General features: G+C 43.9%; 1 protein-coding gene and 1 long non-coding RNA gene across 5 annotated transcripts in view; both read left to right on the plus strand.

Moving 5' to 3' along the window:
- The window catches only part of MAP2K5 (mitogen-activated protein kinase kinase 5), a 137,738-nt gene extending 117,641 nt beyond the window's left edge, over positions 1-20,097 (plus strand). For all 4 annotated transcript variants that reach the window (XM_082198628.1, XM_082198630.1, XM_082198629.1 and 1 more), the window contains one exon: positions 19,767-20,097. In XM_082198628.1, the coding sequence (XP_082054754.1) occupies positions 19,767-19,886 (120 nt within the window). In that variant the 3' untranslated portion in view covers positions 19,887-20,097. The remainder of the gene's footprint in view (positions 1-19,766) is intronic.
- Positions 14,671-18,191, plus strand: LOC309518616. Its single transcript, XR_014213559.1, has 2 exons — positions 14,671-16,598; positions 17,206-18,191. It is a non-coding gene; the product is annotated as an uncharacterized lncRNA (long non-coding RNA).
- Positions 20,098-26,852: the final 6,755 nt, after the last annotated feature.

Consider the following 26,852-nt stretch of genomic DNA (forward strand, 5'->3'; position numbering starts at 1 on the left):
TCTATGGAACTTTTTCATAATTAGATGTGACGTTCTTCCTCACCAAATTGCCAAGAGAAATGTCTTCATTTCTACAGGTTGCCCTTTGTCCTTTTTTTTCTTTCTTTCCTTTTTTAAAGTCCTTTATTTTGCTTTTAGGTTTACAGTCATGCTCTCTGACATGATCAGTGCATAACAATTCACTAAATACAATGGCAAGAGCAGAAACATAATAAACAACAAATCTCATTAATGGTCTTTTCCTTTCTAAGTTGCCCTTTGTTTCTGCCCATGCTGAACTTTGTATAATAATGAAACATTTTTATTTATTTTTATTTTATTCAAACAAAATCCCTTCAATACACTTTTACCCATAGATCACCTTTGTTCTTGATAGGTCAAATAGGTTCGTTTACTTTCCCAGTAGAGAACTGGGAGGAAGCTAAGATGAGTTATGTTTTCGCAACAGAATGAAATAACCATGGCCAAGAGTCACAGATTTATTTATTTTTAAAGTAAACTTTATTGAATTTTTGTAGAAGTATGTTAGACTGTTGTACTGAATGCCACAGAATTGAACACCGGGGTGGGGGGGCAGGGGTTTGGCCTGCATTCCTCAAACAGCTGTGTACTCTATCACTTTTATTGATTGAAAAACATTTATATAAGGCTTAGTGTTTTAGAAATCTCTGAGCAGTGTGCAGTCTAAAAAATAAACAATGCACCATTAAAAAAAATTAAAACAAAAGCCGAATCACAACCTTGGACCAGTAAAACAGCAAATAAAAACACATCAAAGCAGATAAAAGTGAATAAAACAGAAATTTGTTAACAAATAAAACAGGATCTGGGCAAAAAGAAGAGTCTCCACCAAAACGTCTGAAACAACGGAGGGTTGACGCTTCACCTGTGGCAGAGGCAAGGACATTCCTGAAACAAGGCTCCAAAGGAGATTTCAATACGACAGGAATGAAGTGTGTGTGAAAAAGGAAAAAGTCTAAAATGCCGCTGTGCTAGTTGAGGCCCTAGAGGTGCCACCTCCCTCTGCAACTCTTCCTCTGCATGGGCACCACGTTTGTCAGATATGTGACCATGTTTATAAAACTGGATGTGAGTAATTTCTGCTACTGCTGAAGAGAGCTGTTAAGCAATTGCAGAAATACCTTGGTGAGGAGGAACTTTGTATTTCCCCCCCACACCGTCCATTCTGTCTCTGGGTAGTGATGGTTGAGGCTGCCTTAATTTGCCGCTCTCTCTTTTTTTATTAACTTTTGATGGTTGGAAGGTTCCTGCACTTAGTCACATCTGAGAGAACTTGGAACAGGTTCTAGAGATGGAGATGCATTTACCTGATGCGTTGTTATTATTCTATGGCTGGGTAGCTTGACTATTAAACCAACAGAATGGGGTTTCATAAAACCTGTATCTCTTTGTAAATGCATGTTTTCCGTGATGCAATAGGCCTGCCACTTATAAATAAAACATCTGCAGATCGCACTTCCAACCCTCAGTATATATGTGCGTGTTCGGAAGCTGTAACACCACTCCAGGGTGTAAAGTCATAAAGACGGAGGCCAAGGGGTGAGTGCCTATAGGAACAACGACATAGAGTTATATATCTTTCCAACTACCTGCCCTGAAGTGCCGGGTCCTACTCATAAGACAGTATCTTCTCCCATCCCCCCTTTAATAATTAAAAAAAGGCACAATGGCTTTTTAAAAAAGACTCTTTTTTAATATATATATAAAAATTAACACTTTCTTCCACATTGCTTTCCCTTCACTGCGAATGGCTTCTGAAGCCTGGCCACTCAGTATTGAAAGGGGCATCTGACTGTGTTGAGAAGTCTGATTGATGCCTTGCTTGATGCCACAGTCATAGACCCAAAAGAGAAGGGGGATGTTGCTTGTGCAGAGACCCCAACGGCTCTTGCACAGACGTTCCTGGTGCATTGTGTCCTGGATTTTGTTTTGTCATCAGATTCTTCCTTGCTTATGCTCCAGAGATCAGGTCACTTGGACCTAATCAGGACTGCCTTGTTCGTGGTGACCCATGACAGGCCCTTCTCAGTGGCCATTCTGGCAAGTAACTCTGCAGGCCTTGGGGTTACCAAAAAGAGAGAAGTGGCAGTAAGTGATCTGGACAGTGGAACAAGGGATGGGCAAGACTTTTGAAAGCTTCATGGATAAAAGAGTCTCTCTTTCTCTCTCTCTCTGGCTTTGTAATGTTATTGTTGGCATCCGTCTGTTTTGAGAGACAATGGATTGTGCCTCCAGGGATGAAGTCAAACCCTCTGCGTTAGGAGCTTCGAAGTTACCTCCCTGGGGCACAAGCTTGGACTGTGTGTATAGAGGTCCTGGTCTGCTCAGACAACAAGACGCCCCTCTCAGCCTCACTGATGTGGTCCAAAGGAAAGCAGAGCAATATGTTTGGCACTAGCTTGGCTGCAGGAGTTGCCAGAATGAGGCACCACCCAACCATCTTAGGAACTCCACTCTGGATTTATGCAGGGTTTACTCCTTAGCTTTTTCTTCTCCTGAAGATATCCCACAAGGCAGCGGAAATTTAGAGTCAGAGTTTTCCTTCTCCTAGATGGGGTACCTTCCCAGGTTGATGAGCCCCTTTTGCCCCTCACTTCCCTCTGCAGTAAGCGCAGAAACTGCCTTCTTGACCATTGGACCCACAATTAGTGTTGTCTGCTCAATCTGCCAGAGCCTATCTTCGCATGCAATGGAAGTCCCTAACTCACTCTTAAAAAGCGTCCTCTGATTCTTTGGACTCAAACACACACATAGAAAAAGAGAGAAGAAACAAAGACCAAAAGCACTGTGTACTACCAAATCTTATTTCTGCTGCTGTCCTATTGCATTTCAATCCATTTTAAATGGGGCTTGTACAGCAAAACCTCCTGGTGGAATGTGGCCAAGGCCAACTCCTAGTGGAAATGATGCTACTAACTTTGGTGGGAGCTGCATTAGGATGGGAAGTTATAATAAACCCTTAAAAACTTGGCTTTCTGAAATGCATATAATAATTTAGCTATAATTAACTGAGAGTGGGAAAATACTGGAGCTCAGCTATCTTCATTTGCTGCCACCCTTTAATTATACTAAATTGCCTGCATGGTCCCAATATCTCCAATGGCTAATATCCAGAGAACTGGAAGCATCTATTTTTATCCCTCCTCTCACTGCTCATGAATGACTTACAAATGACCTACAGCAGCTTTCACCAACCTGTCACCTTTCAGGTACTTTGGAGTACAACTCCCATTAGGCCCAGCCAGCACATCTGGAAGGCACCAGATCCTTCTTGGGTAGTTGGTCCACCTTGGTCCCCACCCTGCACTCAGCTCTCACCCATGGTGCCTAGAAGTTTTCATCATGTGACAGCAGCCACAACCCAGGAAACAGCTTTGTCAGGCCAGCTTAACCAGGTGCAGGTAGCCAATGGGTCTCAAAGAATGTTCATATAAGCTCCATGTAAACACAAAGCAAAAGACCCTGAAAATCAGTGAGCTAATTCACCTTGAGCCAAGTACCTGATAAAATATACAGTGGTACCTCGGGTTACATACGCTTCAGGTTACAGACTCCACTAACCCAGAAATATTACCTCAGGTTAAGAACTTTGCTTCAGGATGAGAACAGAAATTGTGTTCTGGCAGCGCAGCAGCAGCGGGAGGCCCCATTAGCTAAAGTGGTGCTTCAGGTTAAGAACGGTTTGAGGTTAAGAATGGACCTCTGGAATGAATTAAGTACTTAACCCGAGGTACCACTGTCTGACACTTGACTGCAGAACTATCCCACACTTGGACATGCAAGAACCTATTCTATGTATTTATTATTTTAGCCTATTAGTATCATGTCCTTTCTCCAAGGAACTTGGGATAGTGACATTTATCCCATTCTGCCCTCACAACAGCCCTACAAAGTCATTTAGGTTGAGAATGTCTGACTGGCCCAAGGTCACCCAGCGAGCTTCATGCCCAAGTCTCCCTGTTCCAAGTCAGTCACTGTCTGCTTCACCACACTTTTCAGATATTTTGCCTGATGAAGACTTCTGTGGAACGTGAAAGCTTGCATCATACTTGAGCTACTTGAGCAAGTAAAAAAGAGCCATCATTTCATTCATCCTGCATGCTTATAGATGGGAATCATTTTTAGTTTCTTTAAAGCACTTTTTCTGCCTTGATATCAGGATAGAATCCACAAGTTCTCAGAAAAATATGCAAAGATTTGTTTACACTACTGCACCTCCATTTAAAATCTAAATCAGGCTTTGGCTTGGTGGGAGAGTCACTTTTATCTGATGGAGGTGTGTTCTCCAGGTGTGGCTGAATGCCACAGGAATTCACATGGGACAGGAGGCTATACATTTGCGCACTCCAACCCAGACGCCGTCGATCTCGGCCTCAGTGGCACCGTTTTCCTGAAGCTTTCAGTTCCTAAGCTCTATTTAATGGAATCTATGCATAGTAAGTAACCGGGTCAGAGAGAGGCAGCCTTCCCCTGTTTGAGATCAATCGCTGGCTAATACTTTATCTAGGTCACTTTATTATCTCATGGCAATGCGTTCCCATTCGCCTCCTCCTTTTGTAAGACACACTTCAGCTGTGGGGAAAGTGCGTTATCGCATACATATTAAAAACATATACCCATTCTATCTGTATGTAAATGTGCGAGGCACAGCTGGATATTGCCAAGGAGTTTGATTTACTAATGGTTATTATCTGTTCTCGCTGTTCAGTGGCAGAGAGTGTTTCAGCAAGCATGCTAACATGGAAATTGTCTCCCAGTAGCACCGGCCTGCTTTTGAGAATTGTTTAAAAAGATGGCCCCGTTTTCTGGGGCTTTTGCATGGCTGTGTTTTTTCAGATGCTGTTGCAGTCCCTTGGTGGGTTTCCTAGTGAAGCGTGTACTATTGATAGAAAGTTAAGAGCAAACCAGAGTGTTTCTTAAGGCCGTTCCTCATCTGAAGCACCCTCCGCTGCAGGACCCCAGCAGAATGGCAGCTTAGCCATCCCTCCTCCTCCTCCTCCTCCTCCTCCTCCTCCTCCTCCTTCCTGGTACCCACAGAAGTCAAGACCTGACACTCGGGCTCTCTTTTACCCTCAGTCACAAGGGCTTCCTCTTCTCCCTCCACTCCTACCAAACACTTCCAACGAGGATTCCTGCCAGATTGTGCCCCAGAGAAGCACAGTGCAGCAGTCCAGCATTCACCCATCCCTTGCAGTGCAGGAAGCAAGGTGAGCTGGGAGGGCATCTGAGTAGGAAGCATTGGTGCATGAGATTACAAACGCTGCACCAAATTTTTATGAGGTTTGATTTGTCCTGCAGAAGTTGCCATTTGGGGGTTGGATATGAAAGGATTGGCATTCATAAGCCTTACATTCCGCTCTTCACACACACACGTATTGTAGTCCTTGTTTCTTTGAATTTGCTTCAGTGCCTTGATTTTTTTAATTTGAAAAGGCTCCTTCACTGCAGGATCCCAGCCAGTCAGGGTTCACATAGTGAACTTGTTAATGTTGCAGCACCGGCTTAGTCAGTCAGGGCAGCAACACCCTCACTCTACATACAAGTGGAGAAGGAAAAGAGGCTCATCTCCCTTGTCCTGTATAATTGGACCAGCATTCCTTTCCTTGCTTCACTGGTGGCTTCATTGGACACCAGCCCCCCAAAGCAATAAAGCTGTAACAAAATAGAGTGGCTGTCTCTATATCCAGCTATATGATTTGCAAAATATATCCAGTTTTTACAAAAACACTGGGAAATAGTTGCAATTATATGATATCCCTGTGCAATAATGTTGCAGATGCAGCCTTTGATTAGATTTGGTTACAGGAAAGATTGTGTATTTCTAGCTAGTTGTTTGTTCCCTTTTACTGTATTTTTAAAAATATTCCTCTTCTGTCTTTTTATATAGTGGGAATCCCAAGCTACCCAAATGCAGTTATCTTCCCTTTAACACCACTAGAGGAAGTCCTTGAAGTGATGTATCCCCTGCCTACTATTAAAACTTTGTAGTTGCATAAATTATCTGACCACCAAGGTTGGTAACTAAATTTGCAATATGTACAGTGCTTACAAGTAATAGTTTTCAACTCCTAGGTGCCGTGGTGTAATTACAGGACAGAGGAGCCTGTTTTTATTATTATTATGAAGGCCACTTCATCAAGTGACAGGAATCAGCAATGGAACCCCTTAGGTCAGAGAAAAGAGTCCTTTGCTATCTTGCTCCATCTTTGCATGTAAACATTTCTAACTGATGTGGCAGAATTAGGGTGTGGAACTGAGTGCTAGAAACAGCTCTTCCCCCAACCCCTCAGAGTTTATACAGGCCTGCAGGCTGTTAGAAGAGTCTTTGTGGCAGGACAATGTTCTCCATACCAGTGTATAATGATTTCTGATCACACAATGCCACCAGAATGAAAAGACTAAACTTAAATCCCAATCTTTTAAAATCTGTGAATTATGTTATAATTAATCAACTGATACATTCAGATCCGATCATTGCTGTTGTTGGTGTTTGGTTTTAGGGTTTTTTATTTGCTTACGCTAGTAAAACGTGTTATCAGCTTGAACTAAAAACATAAGAAAACAGAAAAATAGCCACACTTGCTGTTGTCCCTTTTTGGACTTCTCTACGAGATCAGATTTGTGCAACTGAAACCCAGCCATGGCTGTGCAGCCACTTCATTGTGCATTAGTATTGCCTGCATAGTGAAGCTGTAGGCTGATTGATTCCTCTCAAGCAGTTAGACTTATCTGCAGCACATGATAAGGTTACTTTTTCTCTATTGTTTATTATCTGTGCCCTTTCCTTCAAGATAAATATTCCAGCGTGTCATAATGAAAGACAAAACAATCACTTAAAAATACAGCCACATTAAAACTTAAACAAAAGCAGCATAAGACAAATTTGACAAGGAGTAAATCTGCTGAAAGGTCTGTGAAAATAAACAAGTATTTCCCTTGACACCAGGAAGGTAAGGCAGAAATCAGGCAAGCTTACCAGTTGAGAGTGTTCAATGGTAGGGGGCCACCACAAAGAAGGCCCTTTTCCCAGAAGCCACCCACTGTCTGAAAGGGTTTTCCACATTCACTGAAAGTTGAAAGCTGTTTTCCCTGAATGAAGGACACCACCATTTCCCCATGTGTCATTTGGTAATATTTACGAAGATCCATGTGCCAATATTTGAACTGATAGAGAAAAGTCAACACTTACTTGTTAATCTAGGACATAGTCCTCAGGGGGGATTCCTCCTACGCAAGTCCCGGTGAGAAGAACAATGTTTGCCTTCAAGTCCCTTAATGATACATCTAAAAAGATAAAAATAAACATTCAACTGGAACAGGATGGATTGAATTGGCAGTTACTAATTGCAGAAGGACAAAGATGGGCATTTCCCCTTTGCGTTAAAATAAACCCTGTCCATGATGGGTCTACATTTCTCATTGGGTAATATAAATATTAAATAAATGTCTGTACAATGCTATGCCTTTGAAAAAATATTCCTGAGTACAAATTTAGGGCTGTGGGATGATTCTCTTACTCTGTAAGGGATGTAGTAATGGGATTGGTCCACCTTTAAAGCATTCCTAAAATGGGTGCATCTATGGCTATGAAGCATTTTCTGTTTCATAGGGGACTATGAGAAACTGGTTTGTGTGTGTCCAGGATTTGTGGGAGGAGCTCCTGATCTTTTTTAAAAATAACTCCAGAACCACTTTTTCATTTGTAGAGTTGCCGAAATTACGTCTTAAGTATTTCTGCTTAAGAGAGCCTATGCCGAACAGCTCTTAATTGGATTTTCATGGTGATTGACAACATTTCATTATGACAGTAACTTTCTTTGGCTAGATTGCCACAAACCTTGTTTGGATTTTCTCTTTCACTCCTCCCCACCCCCACCCCCAGTTCTCCATCAAAGCTCATTTTTATCCCTGAATTCCCGGTGGCGCAGTCGCAATTGTGAAAGAGCCTTTTAGCACCTTTGTTGTCTCCATCCCTGGTGGTGATTGGACCCAGCTGGTTGTAGAGAAGAGAATGCCCTTCTCACAAAGCGACTCTGTCTCCTGTCTCCGCAGTTTCAATAATTTTAAGAGCTCCGAAACCTGTTGAGGATTCGAAGTAGCTTTAGATGTGGAATGAGTGTTAAGTATTAGTTATCGGGAGATTAGGGCCCTGGGGACGGCGGGAGATAAACAACCACAATTAAGGCAAAATCTGCCATAGTAAACAAAATTTAGCTGAAACAGATGCCCCGACCCATTTGGGGGGATTGATTTGAGGGTGACGAGGAATCGATTTTTGTCTCATTTACACTTTGCAAAACCCCATCGTGATAAGCTGGGAGGATAAATATTTCATACACTCCTGATTTTAGTTAATTTTTTCCCTTCCTAGCACCTCACAGTGGGTCTGCTCTCTGCTAACGGTGACCAGGCCTAAGTTTATCCTGCATTCACACGGAGCAACTAATTGGCTATGAAGGGCCCCTGTGTTTAAATGGGCTTGACAGGAATTTAAATTTTGCTTCAATCAACCTCTGTGTTTGCAGCCTGCTCCACTTTCTAATTTTTAAATTAAACATTGATTTTAAAGAAAGAAATACAAAGAAGGCAGGCTCAGGCTTCGCTTCTCTTAAGTCCCTTGTGTTTTTTACCTTCCATTGAAGGTAAGGCAGCCAGCACCACAAAGGTAGTGTTTCTTAAAGCAAATGCAAGAGAAGAAAGATGGGGACACCTCTGCAGACCTGCCCCCATGTTAGAGGAGCACAATTAGAATTTGGGGCTTAAATATTGGAGGGGCTGGTGATTTAGATAAAAGTGTGTAGTTCCTTAAAATGTGGTGAGCCAGCTCCACTGTGTTTGGGGCCCCTGCTGCCTGCTCATTCAGTTGGAGGGCCCTGGGTTTCTGCCTCCATGACCCATTTGTGTGCTTGCCAGAGGCAACTGGTTGGCCATTGTGGGAACAGGATGCCAGACTAGACAGGCTTTCAGCCTGATCCAGCCGCCAAGATATTATCTCACTGGAAGAGGTGCTGGTACACAAAGTTCTTAACACACACACTGGTAATTTTGAAATAATAATGAAGTGTAACTGGTGCTTTTACTGCCCAGAGAAAGCAACTTCCCAAGTAGCATGTTTTTTTTGTGTGTGTTTTTGGCTGTGTTCCAGTCTGCGCTGATCCATTCTCTCCCTCACTCAAATGCTTCGTCTTCTGCTGCTCCTGAGACAATAACATTAGTGTGGTGATCCAGATAGCCAGTGTTTCCCCCCAACTGACCTGGCCTAATCTGCCTTTGCAATTTGGAGAGCTGTATTTGACTTCTCCGGAAGTAACCTTAAATTGTAATCTTGTAAGAATTCCAGCATTGTATCCTTCACTCCTTTCTCCTAATGAGGTTATGACCAAATGCTCATTATAATTGCTTTAGACTCCTTTTAATTTTCAAGCTTATTAATCATAAGAAGAGTTATTTAAAATTGCATAAATTAATCTTAGATTAAAAGCCCATCAAAGCCTCAAAACAATTAAGAATAAGTAGGATTTCCCTGGGGCAGCAAGTTTTATTTTAATAGTGTAGCCAGGTGGATATCAGAACATTTGAAGTGTGGGGATGATTAATGTTTGCAGCGATTTTGTGGGAGAGATTTTAAAATGGCAACTCTGGAAGCCTCATCTTGAGCTTTCCATACAATTCAAAGCTATTGCCTCTCATGTACACTAATGAACATTTTAATTACAGTGTGTGACAGGGCACTGAACCGTGCAAGAGGCCACCTTCACCATTTTAAAATGGCAGTGGAAGGAAGCTGGTGGATCTCTGGCTGCTAAGAGCATTCCTATTAGTCTGAAAAATGGCAAGACATCCAGTCTTCTGAAGAATGTTGTGTAACCAAAAAACTTGCAGTTTGACTTTTTTGCACATTGAGAAAAGGGTTGTGTCTCATGTGCTCTTTTTCTGCATTACTACCAGTTGCTGGAAAGGGAAGCGGGTGGCGCTGTGGGTTAAACCACAGAGCCTAGGGCTTGCCGATCAGAAGGTTGGTGGTTCGAATCCCCGCGATGGGGTGAGCTCCCGTTGCTTGGTCCCAGCTCCTGCCAACCTAGCAGTTCGAAAGCATGAGGTGCAAGTAGATAAATAGGTACCGCTCTGGCGGAAAGATAAACGGCGTTTCCATGCACTGCTCTGGTTTGCCAGAAGCGGCTTCATCATGCTGGCCACATGACCTGGAAGCTGTATGCTGGCTCCCTCGGCCAATAAAGCGAGATGAGCGCCGCAACCCCAGAGTCAGCCATGACTGGACCTTATGGTCAGGGGTCCCTTTACCTTTACCCTTACCAGTTGCTGGAAGCCACAGGAGGGGAGAGGGCTCTTGTGCTTGGGTCCTGCATATGAGTCCCCCATTAGGGCTGGCTGGCTACTGTGAGAACAAGATGCTGGACTAAATGGGCCATTAATGTGCTCTAGCAAAGCTCTTCTTTTGTTCTTACCATGGGCAAGCTCAGCAAAGAAACCCTCTTCATTGAACCAAGAACCATTGAAGTCTGTTCTTGGCTGTGTCGTCATACCTGATACCGCTGACTTTTACTCCTGCCGTTGGTACTGTTTAACCTTTGTGTCATGTCGGCTGGGCAATAGAGATGCATGCAAGGTGCAGAAGTGAGATGGACCTGCCCCAGTCACATTAAGAGAGCAGTTGGGAACTGACAGTGAGTCATGGAGATGTTTGGAGGAAGTCTAGGGGCAGTGACAAAGTGAGGCTCAGGAAACAAATTGCTAAAAATATTTTGGATTTTGAGGAAGGGCTTGAATGATGAGAAGTGGCTTGATGAACAAAGTGTGTCCTGACATGTTATAGCCAGATGGAGCAGGATTTCAGAAGCATAGAGACAGAAGTTTGGAGAGGACGTAGCGGCAGGATGTTGACAACAGATCAGCTGGTGAAAGTCGCTGCCATCAGAGGTGCCTCCAAGGCAGTAGCAGAATTTACTCCTGCATGTCCGTAGTGAACATTCAGATTTGTATCAGGAGCCCTTTCACAAGAGGTCCAACCAACTAATCAAGAGAGAATGAAGACCAACTGCTATTGGCAGCTTAGCAGGAAAGGACAGTAGTGATAAAAATGTGTCAGGATTAAGCCAAAGAATCTTGATGGCGACTTTCAGGCAGAGAGGACCCAGTGAGCGCAATGTTTTGTTAAATGAAAACTGTTTACGCTGCGCCATTGCACAGAAACCACTTAAGTCTCATTTTTAAATACCTCCAGATAAAGCTGCTCTGTTCTTCTTCTTTTTCCAGTGAGAAGTCTCACAATTGCATGCTAAGCTGTGAGAAGAACCTTTTTACCAATCAGGCCCTGTAGCCATATTTATTTTATCTCTTTGCTTTCCTCCTGTGCAGGCACTATGTGTTTTCCTCTCTCTTTTTCCTCTGTGCTGTCCTGACTGGCGTCCTGACCAGCGAGCGTGCAGTGCCCCCAGCCCTAATGTGCCGTTAACGATAGGTTAATGTACAGTATAATGTTTGCCGGGCTCTGGGTTCATTACACTTCTGAGTGCAAGGTCTTTCTGCAGAGTGCCCATGTTCCCATTGCATTATATCATGCAATAAAAACACCCTTTTAATATCACACACTAATAAACTGTACTTGAAGTGCCATCTGAGGGCACCGCCATCCTTCCTAATAAGGTGGCCTCCAAGTAGAACAGTTAGGATCTTCCATTTTATTTTATTGTTCTGGATTGAGATGCTTCCTGCATTTAATGGAAATGCCATTGTCCCCTTTGCTCTGATATGATAGGTAAATTGTCAGCTCAGTTTTTGCCTTTGCTCAGCATTTATTGGCAATTGTTAGTCCTGTTTTCAAAGCCCACATAGCCCATGTAAACCACTGGGTGTCTTTGGGAATGTCAAGAACTCCTCAGTCGGGCTTTTGATAGTGTGAAGACTGTGGGATTGTATAGCACCCCCCCCCCTTCAACAAATGCAGAGTGGTTGACATATCCAGGACCTATGTTCAAGATGCTGGCTGTGACCTTTTAAAGTCTTAAGCAGCTTGTTCCACCCTAGCTAAGGGAATGCATTTCCCTAAATGAGCGCCCACATCCTTTATGAAATGGGGGGGGGGACCCTGCTCTAGATTCCCTTACATAGAGAAATGCAATCTGCTTGGCTTAGAAGCAGGGCCTTCTTTTTGGTGACTCCAGCCTCGCCCTGAGGTCTGACTGATGTGGGGGGTATTTTAAGACGAACATCAAGGGAAGACCTTTCTTTTGTAGGCACACGGTTGGTTTACCCTCCATTTTGTAATAAGTCTCCAATTTTACACGTGCAGGTTTTAATAAAGGTGCTTTGAATTTGCTATGATATGTAATAAACACTTTGGTGTTTCAAATTAAGCAAATGCTGCATTTGCATGTTTTAGTCCAAATGTTTAGTTTCATGTACAGATTAGTCCCTTCTATAAAAATACTGAAGATGCAAAAAAGAAGGAAAGATAGTAATCTACAATGTAATAAATGCAAATATACAGAAAGGAAAGCATTTTGAATGAACTGTCAATAAGAATAAAAGCAGCAGCAGCATCCTTGAATAAAGCCAACTCTCATCCAACACCAGACGCCAGGAAAAGCTGTTGCACATGAAAATGTTTTATCCCACGGGCCAAAGTCATGCCAGGTGGGTGCCTCCAGGTGACCTCTCTTAGCTCCTGGAAGGCAGAAAATGGAACAGCACAGTGTCACTTTGTTGGTAATATTTCATGTTTGGGAAAGTTCATCCACAGGCAGGGCAGAGAATTAAGCATTGATGTTCCCTTGGGGAAGTATAACACCCAAGGGTAGGGAGAAACCCAAGGAGGCAAAGAGTCCGTAGTGGGTTACTTGGAAGTCATTACTAAACAAAGTCAGATAGTTTGAGCTATATCATTCACATCTATCAATAGGTGTTCATCTTTGAAAGGGTTAATCTTCCTGCAGAAGCCCAGTGGCTTAAAAAAAGGCAGCCCTTCTCAAGAAAATGAGATGTGACAAGTTCATTTAAAATGCCCGGTTTGTCATTGTTTATCTCATTTTCAGAGTTGGCAGAGAAAATTAGGCTGGCTGACACTCACCCACATCCATCCCCAGGCCTCTCCGACCTGACCTTTCCCTGGACTGAATCTCTTAACCACACACACACACACAGAGAGAGAGAGAGAGAGAGAACGAGAACTTTCCCCAGAGTCTTTTTAAGTTGTTCTAAATGAGGTGTTTGGGCCATCACTCTGTCTAGGCTTTGATCCCAGGGTAAACGAGAAGACTTTTTTTAGGGGAGAAATTGCAATATTTTTATCTACTTGAATGTGGCTTGGCAGAATAATCAGTGTGTGTTGCTACCTTGTTCTCAGTGTAGTGAGCGTGCCCATTTTCTATGTGTAAGAACTTAGTGGCCAAGGGGAATGGTAACAAGATGGGCAGAAGTGAATGGGACACATATTTCTTAACAAATATTTAAGTCTTTAGCTGTATAGCATCCTTTCTTCCTAAATCTCCCTGTTGTCCTGGAACTACTATTAGCAGACAACCTATAGGTGATGTTTCTCCTCTTAGTGCTAGGAGTTATATTCCACCCAACACTGTTTTCTTGGTTTGGATCAGGTGATGGTACAACAGAACATGAATGGCTAACCTGTGGTCTTCTATATATTATTCAACTACAAGTCCCATCAACCCCAGCCACCCATCAGGGCCGAGGGGAGTTGTGGTCCTCCAACATTTGGAGGGCCACAGATTCCTCATCCATGTCTCAGAACTTTTGCAGCAAGAAAACTGGGCAGAGCTTAGTTACAGTAAGAGGAGGAGCCATCCTTGTAAATTAAGCCAATTTTTTATACAGTGGTACCTCGGGTTAAGTACTTAATTTGTTCCGGAGGTCCGTTCTTAACCTGAAGCACCACTTTAGCAAATGGGGCCTCCAGCTGCTGCTGTGCTGCCGGAGCACAATTTCTGTTCTCATCCTGAAGCAAAGTTCTTAACCCGAGGTACTATTTCTATTTCTGGGTCAGCAGAGTCTGTAACCTGAAGCGTATGTAACCCGAGGTACCACTGTATATATTTTCAACCTGTCATGTGTTGCAGTCATGTGCTGGAGCTGAGTGGTGGCTCAGTTCAAAGGCATAAAGAGGAGCCAAGATGAGAGGAGGTTGGGACCAGAGTACTGAACAACAAGGGAGCTGGCTCACCAGTCACTTTAAAAAAAACCCCTGTTGTACCAGCAGAGATCAGTGGGTTTCAACTCCTACAGAGTCTGCATTCAGGGGCTTTCTCTCCTCAGGAGTAACATTATGGAAAGGAAGGCTTTGTGCTAGCAGGTGGGAACTTCACCTTTAGTGTAGGCTAGATTGACTAGGTTTCTGAAGATGGAGCTGGGGGGAGATTAAGGAGAGAGTAACGGATCTAGCAGGCTGCACTAGAGGCAACAGGGCAAGCTCAAAATGTAAATGGCATGGATTTGGGCCATGTGAAAGTAGAGTGGAGGGCTAGGAGATTAAGATTAGGAAAACGAAATTGAGAGTTACCCGTTTCAAACCAGGGAGAAGGAGGAGAAGCTTTCTCTCAGAGGCTCACAGTGACTTGGGGGGGGGGTAGAATTAGGGTTGAATGCCAAGAATACTCTCTGAGTATTCTTGGCATTCAACCCTAATTCTACCCCCCAGGTCACTGTGAGCACCTGAGAGAAAGCTTCACCAAAATGAATTGTTGGTGGTCTGGCACATCAGCTATTGGACAAATGGATGCCTCTGGCTACCCAGAAACAAGAGAAAAGGCTGTGATGGGGAACCGTAAGCAGACAAGACTTCATAGGGTCCCCTTGAACCCTGCATGGTGTGGTTCCCCGTGCAAGCAACCGGGGTCCTCCTTGAACCCTCCCAAGCCCTCTACAGGTTTTTGAAATAAGTTTTTCTTAACATGCAAAGGAGGTCACAGGGATGGGCACCCTAGCTCTGCTCCCTCACTGTTTTCATTTCAGAGGGCAACCTTCTGAAATGGGGAGCTACTCAGGAGAAGCCTGAGCCCAATAGAAGAGGACAGCTGGTTACACCATATTCCTTCTGTTGTGCTGCCTAATAAGCCTTCCACTTTGCTCAGCCACATGCAGAGCAAAGTGTTAGGAATCAAGGCACTAGCAGGAACACTTGGGGTTAAGCAAGGCAAAATGGTCTTGGTAGCACTTTAGGTAACAGGGCTTGCGGTGAGGATCCTCATCCTCCTGAGGAAGGCTGCTCTGAATCCAGCTCCAGAGACTGATGGGTCTTGACCCCACACCAAGCAGATAATTCAAGGTCACCTCTTGTTTGAGGAAGTGTTTGCTACAAGAGAAAACACATTTCAAGCTTCTGTGCATTTACATTTCTGCAACATTACCTTGCAAAATGAAGGGAGTCAATAGAGGGATATTTAAGTACCAAAGGTTTGCTGCCATCTGGTTTTGGACCAATATTGCTCAGGGATAAAGTAGATCCCATCGATGCCAGCAACGTTCATTTGTTGCTGAAATGCGCAAGGAGCAAAATCCTGTTGGAATGCACATCTTTCCTCCTCCCTTTTTCCCATTATGTCCTTCCCTGCTTTTGTGTGCCTTGTGTATTTGTTTCTTCTTTCCTTAGGAATGAGAGTGTCTGGTTAACAAATGGGTTCTGTCTCTTTCTAACAGCCTGGAACTTCATTATACCTGCACAAACTGCCAGCTCCATTTCTGATGTAGTTGGCTTGCTTCTTCCCCCACCCCCCACTTCATTCCCCCCTCTAGCTGTATCTCTGGTTACCTCCTACCGTCTCCCTTGTCTTCCGCCTCAGTGGAATCCATTCAACAGTGGGGAAAACACTGAAGCAAGTGTTTTGGTCTGCCTTTTTCTTTCTGCCTTTCTAGCATCCTTACCTCCAACCTCTGCTTTTGCTTTCTATGACTCTACCCACTTGGAAAAAGACTCTTCCTTATGTCTAGGACCACTCTGGCATGCAAAACTTTATGACGTCCCCCAAAAGCCTACAAATCCCTCCAGATCTACAGTTTTGCAAATGCTGCTGAATTCATCTTGTGCTATCGTCTCCCTATTGCTTCTACATCAGCTTCAAATTTGTGGTTAGGAATGTATCTTTATTTTTATTATTATTATTATTGGCAACAACACCCGTTTCCATGTTACTACCAGTGCCGTCTAACCTTTGTTTATACCCAGGAGTGTGAGACCGGATCTAACAGTTCTGAAAATGAGAGTTGGGTTTGTATATACAGAACTTTGGTCCATCTAATTCAGTATTGTGTGTACCAGCGGTTCCCAAACCCCCGCCCCCCCCAATAAACCACTTGAAAAGCCAAGCTGGTGGTCTTGGCAGACTATTTAATGATTTTTCTGCCTGTCGTAGGCGTTGTATTACAATTCAAATTCAATGGAATTACAATAAAATAAAATATAAGAAAGAAAAGAAGCAATAAAATACTATCAGTTATCAATGTGAATATTTAGTGTGATGGATGTGCCATCTCCCATCTTCAAGCACAGATCACACAATGAACCATTGGTGGTCCATGTCTGGAAACCCCTGATCTACGCTGCAGTAGTTGTCCAGAGTTTCAAGGGAGAAGCTTTCCCCAGCCCTACCTGGAAATGCCAAGGATAAAGCCTGGCATCTTCTGGATGCAAAGCATGTACTCCACCCCTGAGCTATAGCTTACCTCCAAAGGAATGTGGGAAGCTACTGTATATTAGACCAGGTTCTGATTGGTGTTAGCTCTCCAGGTCTTTCCTATTGCCTGCTCTGTGATCCTTTCTTAACTGGAGGTATCGGGGATTAAACCAGGGACCTTCTGCATTTTTTATCACCGTGCTCAGACCCTTCCCCATGGGAAGTTTCTATAGATTGGGGTGGCATGAACAGTAAGTAAATGCTTGTTTTTGAAGCTATTCCCCACCACCACCCAAAACCAATTACCATATTGGCCCTAATATAAGCCGCACCTTTAAAATTCAGGGGGGGGGAGGGAGCAAAGACAATACCCAATTATAAGCCGCTCCCTTAAAATTCTGCAGGCACCCACACCCATTCCGTTTTACCGTAAGTCTGTTTCAGCAGCGATATTGGAAAAGCCAAATTTTGCAAGGTCGCGAATTTAAGTCGCGCTTTAACTTTTCACGGAATTTGGAAAAGAAGTGTGGCTTATATTTAGGCCAATATGATATGGAGCAGAGCTTGTTCCACAAAAGCAGCAGGTCTCCACCCTTTCTCTGCACCTCCCTCCTAGGAACTGAGTTTGCAACAGGGTGCGAAATGAGCTTAAGCCCTGGCGCTCCTGCCCTTCAGGTTAACTCCTGCATCCTAGTGCCTCTTCCATTCTTCCACACAGCAACTGCATGCCTAGAGCTCCCAGACACCATTTTGTTTCCAGATTTCCTTGCTGTCTCTCTTGCTGTGGCTAATCCTGAGCAAGGCAAGTTTCTTTTTTCAACTGGTGTGAGATGGGTTTTTTCCACAGCAGGGAGCTTCTCCGCTGTAAAGGAGATTCATGGTAGAAACTGTCTGACTTTGTTTAATGGCTGGTTTTACTGGCCCAGTGTGCGTGTGCTCTCTCTTTTTTTGTCTCTGGGATCTTGATTTGTTTCCCTCTCAATTCTTCCTTGACCTTCCTCGTTTGCCAGTTTTGTTTGTGGCTGACTTATTTAAAAGGCCAGGCAGGTAATTGTAGGTTTTATTGTGAATAAGGACATTTGTTCCTTTCCTCCAGGGATCTCCAAGAGTTTTACAAACACTTAAGTGAATTTAACCTCATGGCATTCTGTGAAGTCAGTGAGAGTAATTACTGTAAGGCACTTGGATACTGGAAGACTAAGCACCAGGCTTGACCAGGAAGTTATTGGAGGAGGAGCAAGTTTTGGCACTGATAAATGCCCAAGTTAGACAATCTGAAAAATAATGCAAATGTTCAAATTTCCACTTCCTAATTCCTGTAGTCGCATCTTACTGTGTTTAGCAGCAATTAAGGGAATATGAGGAAAGAGGAAGTCAATGTGTACAGGGGAGGAAAGATGTTCACATTGCTGTCAGTCAAAAGGGGAGGAGCATGCAGCTCCTAGGATGGTGGTGATTGGGCAATGGAAGAGTGGCAAATCTGTTTCATAGAAAGATTCATATTGCAGAAATGGTGCAAATTTGGAACGGACCTAAAAATACTTTGGTGTCTTTGTACCATCCACAAACATCCATTTGTCCCACTTCCATCTTCAGCTGTGTTTTGCTTATTGCATCATCACCACCCTTTTGATGATTATATTTCCATGTTCTCCTGAAGGGTTTCTCTGCCTGCACCAATTTACAGTGTTACATCTGGTACGAACCTAATGCGTTCCGGAGGTCCTTTCTTAAGCTGAAACCATTCTTATCCTGAGGCGTGCTTTCACTATTGGGGTCTCCTGCTGCATGCGCGCCTCTGGCACACGATCTCCATTTGCATCCTGGGGCAAAGTTCACAACCAGGAGCAGCTACTTCCAGGTTAGCAGAGCTCGTAACCAGAAGCATTCGTAACCAGAGGTACCACTGTATTTGTTGCAGCTGGCTATGGCTATTAAGAAGCAAAGTTTCAACATCTCCCTTCGACCATTGATGAAGTTCGTGCAATTATTCCAGAGTACAGCGTCAACTTGACTTTTCCCTATGTCATTCTTTGCTTTTGTGTTACTTGTGTGAGGCTGGAGCTCTGCGCCAGTGGGTGACTTTTGAAAAAGGAGGTTTCAAGGCTTCTGGCCCCTAATCTCAGAGCAGGGAAATGCCTCAAAGAGAGGCATTCTGCACATGTTCAGTTGCACACCCTTCTTTCTAATTACTCCATGCATCATAAAGCTCACATCAGTGCAGCTGTTGAACAGAGCACAGAATGCAGGATCTGGTAGCTCCTGCAAAGCTCTCAAGTGCTGTGTTCCTTTCTGTAAAACTAGTGCCTTCCCTCATAGTAACTAACTGAAAAGCGTAACGGTTGCATTCTTAGGCAGTCCATGGGGGCTGCAGGGAGCTCCCAGGAAAGAGGAGAGGGAACTTCCGCACTCAGCCATATTCCTCAATGGTCTCCATTTTCTGTCCCTGCCACAGCCCATCCCAATAATTGCCAGTCTGATCATCTTAGTTATGTTGAGGAGAAGATGTAATCTAAATTAATATTGGGAAGCTGTGGAAGCAATCTGGTAATGCCTAAAGCAAAAATACAGGATGGTAATAAACACCTAGGAAAGGTATGTGTTTGCCTTCTGCCCTTCGACTGGACTGGAAAACAAGCCCAGCATTTTTTCCCCTGTAATGTTTTTCTCTCCTTTTCAGATAGGACCTTTACAAAAGAAAGACACTGATTTATAGATTTTTAAAAAAAAAACTTTAAAACAATGTTCTCCATGGAAAAGAAAAACATCAGGGGCCATAGTTTGGGTGGGGGTAGAATACCAGCCTTGCAATCAGAAGGCCCCTGATTCAGTCCAGAAACCCTCCAGTTAAATCAGATCTTGAGTAGCAATACCTGGAGATCCTTGTGTGTTTCGTACATTCATTCAGTGCTAGTTGCTGGGAATCACAAGTAGGGAGAGTGCTGCCTTGGTACTCAGGGCCTCCTTTTGGGCATCTGGTTAGCCACTGTGAGAATAGGACGCTGGACTAGGTGGGTCATTGGCTCAATCCAGCTGCAGAGCTCTTCTTGTGTTCTTAGATGCTTGATTCTGTTGGTTGAGTCCATCTCTGCTTCTTTTCAGGGCCACCTCTTCATTGTCCAGTACAATGACGGGAATGCTGAGGTCGTCTCCATGTGGGTCTGCCGGATGTTAGAGGAGAGGCGTTCGCAGCAGCAGCAGCAGCAGCAGGGATCTCAGTGAGCCAAAGGGATGCTGAATGTCTAAAGGACAGAGACTCTGGTGTCATCCAAAGCCCATGCAGGTTTTTTATGCTTTGGCAGAAGATTTTGATGAAGGCATGGTGACTTTTTTATTCAAGAAATACCTTCCCCTCTCCTCCCCCATTACCATCACACTGTTTCCTGAAACATTAAGAAAATATTATATATTTTATTAAACTTACTGTATATTTCTTGGCTTCAGAGTATTTTATACATCTTTTACTAGCTTAAAAGCAGTCCATGGGTGGGGTGGATGAATTGATGGGCATGAATTTAACTGTCCTGTGGACTCAATCGTATCTCCTTTAGTCTTTTTATTTTTAACACCAAAAATGAGTTGAAATGGACCAGGCAGGGGAAATAATTATGTTGGAAGAATAAAATGTCTAACCAATATCAGTCACAGGATGTGTGCTAAATTTGTACTCATTAGAGAAGTGTGTGCTGTTCATCAAAGCAACTCCAAGAGCAGCTCTCAATACAGGGAAATGAGGACATTGTGCAATGTGTCCTCTTTAGTGGGATAATATAATGGAGGTTGGGATTTACTTGGCTTTACCAGTAGGAACACAACCAAAGGTCTCCATTCCCACATTGTCCATCCTGGTGCATGTGGATATATGAATTCATTCACCCATGACGCAAGGTGAGGCAAATGCCTTGGGTGGCAGGATCCATAACGGCAGCAGATCATACCTCTAAGGAATGTAGCTGCAGTGGCAGCATCGCCTGTGGCACGCTCATTGGATCTACCACCTCCTCAGCAGCGCCCCCCCCCAACTCTCTCAGTGGCTTCTTTGTGAACAGGAAGCATTGCTGGTCTCCTCCCACCCCTAGGGAGGAAATGGGAACATCCCTCTGGTGTCTCCTAGACTCTGCACTCACCAGCATGATTCAGAGCGGGTCCCTTTTGCTCCCATGATGGCCTTCGATTCCCCTTTTCAACCATCAGGGAAGGTTGATTTGATTCCCTCCCTTGTTCCCAACATAGATCTTCACTCCCCCTTGTTCCTGATGTAGAACTTTGTTACCCCATTGCTCCTGATGTAGATCTTCACTGGCCCAGGGTGTGGGGGGAGGTGCCCACCATTTTTTGGTTCTTCTCAATTGCCAAAATGTCTTGGGCCGACTTTTCCACTTTTGTTGCCCAGATTTGTTTTCTAATTTTGAGGCTGTTTTAGTAGACCAGTGTTTAATTTAAAATGTATTTTTAAAGTCTTATAATTTGTTTATTTATCAGGGTTGTGTTGTTGTTTTTTGGAAATTCTTCAGGAGATTTCTCAAAAGTCCAGTGACTTGGAAGACTGTATGATGGCCAACAAAAGTGTTTACACTGAGGTGGCTATTTCTGATGCACTGTCACTTAAAAACCTGAAGAGGATCATAAAAAAAAGCTTGGGAGTACACCAGTCTCTTGTAGTGAGGAATTTCTGCTGAACAATTACAAATCCTAACCATTACTTCAGAGGTAGACTGGAAAATACTTTGCTTCCTTCCTTGGAGGGATCATCAATCTTCAGGTGAAGGATAGAGATTGCAGGCATGAACTTATAGACTAAAGTTTGTCTTAATTGCTCCAATGTCACAACCTCTCTGGCAGATAACAGTACAATGAATGACTCGATGTGACCGGTAGCTGCAGGTGCTTTTTGCTAAAAGTGAGACAAATTTCTTTCCTTTGAGCCAACTGAGCTGAGGCAGTTCTTTCATTTATTTATTTCCTAGCATATTTTTTTGCATATACCTCCCCTGTATAAAAGGTGTTTGTGTTAAAATTAAAATTTTGCCTTCATTTACACAAATATATATGAGAAAGATCTTTATCTTTAGCCCAAAGGGTCATGCCGTTTTGACCCACTGGTTTCCATTTATCAGTCCATACATCAGAGACTGATAAAGAATGCAAATAGATGGTCTAGGCTTGTTGCAAGTGATGAAGAGTGTGGGTTCTAAATGTCTCAATTAGCAATTCTAGAGACAAGGTGGTGGCGTGGTTAAAAATGAGCTTTTGGACTTGACCATAATTCATAGTAATTAATTAGCCATTTGCTCAACCATCCCTTCATCTAGCTTGTGTTAACCCTTTTTATAAATGTGTAAAATCTACCTGCATGTACACAGAACAATTACATCTATGGACACACAATTACTGAGGATCACATGGATCTGTTTGACCTACATTTATGTCATGCCAATTTTGTTTGTGAATTGGCCCTCTATTAACACCCACATAACCACCCGCAAAAAAAAGGACTACAGAATAAGGGCCACATCATACATCTCCATTGGCAGAATAGTGTAGAGATAACAATGAATGGAATGGACATGAATCTCAACTCATTTATTACACCCAGCTCTTTCCCCAAAGAGCTCGGAGCACCTTGCTTAGGATTCCCAGGCAATCTCTCATCCAGACAGCTTATGAAACCAGCAGACTTCTTTCATTTAGCTTTCAGTAGTGCAACTGTTACATGTGCCTTTGGACCATTCTCTGGCCCCTCCTTGGGTAATGTGGAAGTGAGTGGAAGTATGGTGAGCTGTGTCAACAGCCTCTGCACATAGAACCATTCTCCCTTGTACCCCAGAAGTGCTATATGTACACTGTCAAATTTGGTTTCCTGTTTCTCCATGTATCACATGAGCTACTTAAGGTCACTAAAGCTAAATGCTTCAAGACTCCTATTTAACTTTGTTCTGCTATTAAATCTACTCAAAGAAAAGGACAACAAAGTAGAGGAAATTAGCTTTCGGTGGCCTTGTGTTGTCATGAAGATGCTGAAATGCTTGGATGTTTCAGGATAAAACACACAATCTGATGAAACAGAACTTGAGCTCAGCTAGGATTGAACTGTCTATACCTGAGGTAGTACCTGCCCTCAGATATCTTCCTAATTCTTTGCACATTCCTGGTGGAGGCAGAAAGAAACTTGGCACTTTGGGAGACACGTGTGTCAAGGCTTTATACGGTGAGCCACCACTAAGAGATCATTTCCCAGCAGTTTCCATGTAGTTGGTGTAGTGTGTAAACAAGCCATAATTCTCAAGTGCTTCACATGAAAGATGAAAATGTTTAATAGTTGCTGGGGAATGGAAGAAGGAGACCCCCAAATATTTGTTTTAAATGAGTATTCCATTATGTGTCTGTACCTGCAAGGGGTGAGTTGAAATTTGACAATACATCAAGTGCAATTATTGGTGGGAGATCTTTCCAACCTTCACTGGGCCTTGGTTTCAGCTGTCTTCAACAGTGGCCAAATCACAATTCCTGAAAAGCTCAGAGTGCTCCATTATCTGTGTTTTTCTTCCATAGTACACATAGACAAAAACAATCCCTCCCATCCTTCTTAGATATCCCATTGGCTTTTAAGGACGCCTGTCACAAAAGGGATCAGACATCTCTATTCATTTGTTCACTTGGGGTCGTTCCTCAGGAGTACCCAAAACTCTTGACTAATATGGGATCCACAAGTAACCACAACAAATGCTCTTCAGTTATACTTTCTCCTTTTTGGTCATTTCCTAATATATCCAAGAGCAGTCCTTTGTACCATGCTGTGAATTTACTCTCCACTGAAACCTTTTTCCAACCCACAACAAAACCTGGAATGGCATCCCCTGTTAAGTATCAATAAATTTCAGCAGATCAAAATGGCTGATAATGTGGGTTTTTAATTTTGAGCAAAAGTAGTTTGCTCAACCGTTCTTGTTACATATGTACGTATGATGAGGTTTTCTACCACATCATGTATTGCTTTATCAGTCCTGCACCCATCTTAGATCAATGGCCCAAATAGCTGTTGCCTTCAACTCTTTTGCATTCCAAGAGGAAGCTGACAGGAGATGAAGGCATTTTCTACTGTGCCCAGATCTGGTACTGAGTATCACTAATGTGGACTAGAACCCACACTTCTCACTAAATTGTGCAGGGGGAAGGGAATTAATGCACCCTTCTGTTTCTTTCTAATCTTGGAAAGGCAATCTCATATGCAGCTTGCACAGAAGTGGGATGTTAGTGGCTCATAAGTAAAGCACATTTTGGATTGGAGTCACCAGGGGAATTTTTATCCACAATCCAAATTAGTTGAAGTGTGGCTGTTTCTAAAAATGTACTCCCAAGAAAGACATTCTGGGATATAGATAGATAGATAGATAGATAGATAGATAGATAGATAGATAGATGGATGGATATGCTCTGTCTTCCCTGAAGACCCAAATGTCTGCAATTTGGCCTTGTTGTTTTTCAGAGCAGGGTGCCGGCAAAGTGTCATTCTTCCTTTCCTCAACAGTACTTTGAAAAAGCTCTCTTGATGTGCAGATTTATTGGCAGAGAAAACAATTCATGGAACAGATCAAACTGTTTTTTATTTTAAAAACCACCAGAAAATGGTGTAACTTTCAGGTTTGCTGTAAGGATTGCTGAAATAAAATATAAATATTGTTTATTGTAAATATTGGAGGATAATGGACTCTCCTTCATCTGAGGTTTTTAAACAGAGGTTAGATGGCCAACTGTCAGGGGTTTGCTTGCTTGCTTGCTTGCTTCATAAAATTTATACACTGCTTGGTTGTAAAAACCCTCAAAGTGGTTATTCTTTAGTTGTGGTTCCAGCTTTTCAGGGAGTTGGAATAGAGGACCCTTTGGGTCCTTACCAACTCTGAAATTCTATGATTCTGTGAGTGTTCAAAGTGCTATATAAATTGTATGTAGATCAATATTACTTCTGTTGTTACCTGATCCAAGGGGTTGGGGGTTGGGGAGGGAAACAAATTCCAGGATTGTCACTTGGCCAGTCCAGCTCCAGATTAGGTTCTGAGCCTGCTGCCCTTGTGGCAATGCACTTTCGTCTAACTTTCTGATGGGGAAACTTCTACAATAATTGTGGTTTAGGTTGATTTGTTTTTTCCTTTTATCAGCAGAGTTGTCCAGGATCCTGGTGTCATTTTTATAGGAGTGGGACTCTGGCTGTACAATTGCTGAAGATTTGTACTGACTGGGGACTTTACCTTCACTAAAGGGTAGGCCCATAAACTACAAGTGCAGGCTAAAGACAGGATTTATGGACTGAGCCTTCCTGCCTATTGCAGAACAAACCTGTGCAGCTCATCCCTGTTTTTTTCACTGGCGCAGCTGCTCTGAGCTGGAATCCTGGAAAGAAAGTTCAAGGTTTATAAGTGACTGGTCAGCCCAAGAGATTTTTAATGGAAAATGAATGTCTAGGCTAGGGTTTTTAAAAGGTGTGTGTGTGTGTGTGTGTGTGTGTGTGTGTGTTGGGGGGGTGTTCCTCAACAGCTGATCCACCACACATTCTGGCCAAGAGAGAAATGCATAGCCAACAGATGAGATGACTCTAAAGACAGGTGAGTGGAAGGCTGCCTCTGTTTTTTGCCTGCGTGTACGTGTTTGGTTGTGTGAACCAACGATCCAGCAAGCGATTCCCGCAGCTGGATGCTGTGCTGGAAAAGCTTTCACCCCCCCCCCGCCTCTTTTTCATCCACTTCTCCAAGGCTTTTTCTTTTCCCAAGGGCCTGATCACTCAAGCACCTCCGTCTCTCCCAGCGTGTGGAAAGTGGGAGGGAGCGGGGTTGCGGGGAGAGAAGGAGGGCCAACTAAAGCGTTAATTGTGCCTTTTTAGCTCATGTTCGGCCGGCAGCAGGAGAAGGCGCTGCTTAAACCTAATCAATAAAGTCTTGTCTATTGATCGTGTAAATTTCATTTGGCAACCGTCACTTACCAGTCTCTCCCACTGAGCCGCGAGAGAGGCAAGGGCAGACTCGTCCCCCGCCCCGCAGTAAGCTGCTTTGGGGGACGGGCCCTGAGTCTTTGGCGCGGCTTTCATGTGTGAATTTGAAGAAAGGGATGCTGTGCCCAAGTGGAAATGCAGAAACCCGCTCTTTCTAAGCCAGGGCCTTTGCAATATGTTCTCTGGCCCGCGATGACCTTGGGTGGGTGGGGGATACGTCTAAGTGCTGTTGGATGAGTGGGCGTGCCTGGACTTGCACTTGCCCCATTCCTAAACGGCCTTGACTGGAACCAGGCGACACTACCTGCGGATTGGGACCATGTCTCTGGGCCCTCCGCCCTGAGCGCCATACTGGAGAAACACCAAGGGCTGTGCTGAGTAGGAGTGGATGCAAATACCGCAATGAATGGATCTTGGCGCGGCAACTGGCCGTCGGATTCCCGCGTCTCTCTCCAGGGTCCTGAAGGCTCCCTAACCCGCCCGCGTCTGCCTCCGCGTCGCTCTCCGAGGTGCTGAAGGTCCCTTGACCTGAGGAGCCAACTACCAAGGCAGAGGGTGCAGGTTCCTTCAGTCTTTTACCTACTCCTGGCGGTGGGGAGAGGCTCTCTTTCTCCTCCCGCCTGCCCCGGGGGTCGCCTCTCTCTGTTGGCGGCGCCTCTGACCTCTGCCCGCCCCGTCCAGGTTGATTACTCCATCAGGCCCGTCCGGGTGTGCCAAGGCTGTAAAGAGCCATTACCCGGATTCTTTTATCAATGTCCAGTAATTAAAATGTCACCGTTTAATTTTCAGGCCTTCTCGGAGCAATCTTTTCCTAATAAAGAGTCTAATCGAAAGGCTATTCGCCACCCTCCCACCCGAAAATGGCACCGGCAGGCGGGCTGCTGCGGCGGAGCGAGGCCCCCGCGCGGATCGATAGCGAGAGGGCTGGGATTGATCTGCCGCTAAAATGAAATTTATTGGGGTCATGGTTTTATATGGTGCTGATACAACTGTTAAATGGGGGACATTCGTTTCCAATAGGAGGCGTTTATTAAACTTCCACTGAATTAGACCGCGGTGATTTATGGGGCAATCTCCCGCCTGCGAGCCCCTCCAGGAACGAGAGCGGGGAAGGAAGGGCCTTGGCGGCCTCCTCTTAGAGAGATATTTATAAAGAGATGACACGGGCCTCTGAGTTTTAAGCCGGAGTGGCGAGGAAAGGACTT

Source organism: Podarcis vaucheri, assembly GCF_965113315.1.
Source record: "Podarcis vaucheri genome assembly, chromosome: 14".
Classification (NCBI taxonomy): Eukaryota; Metazoa; Chordata; class Lepidosauria; order Squamata; family Lacertidae; genus Podarcis; species Podarcis vaucheri.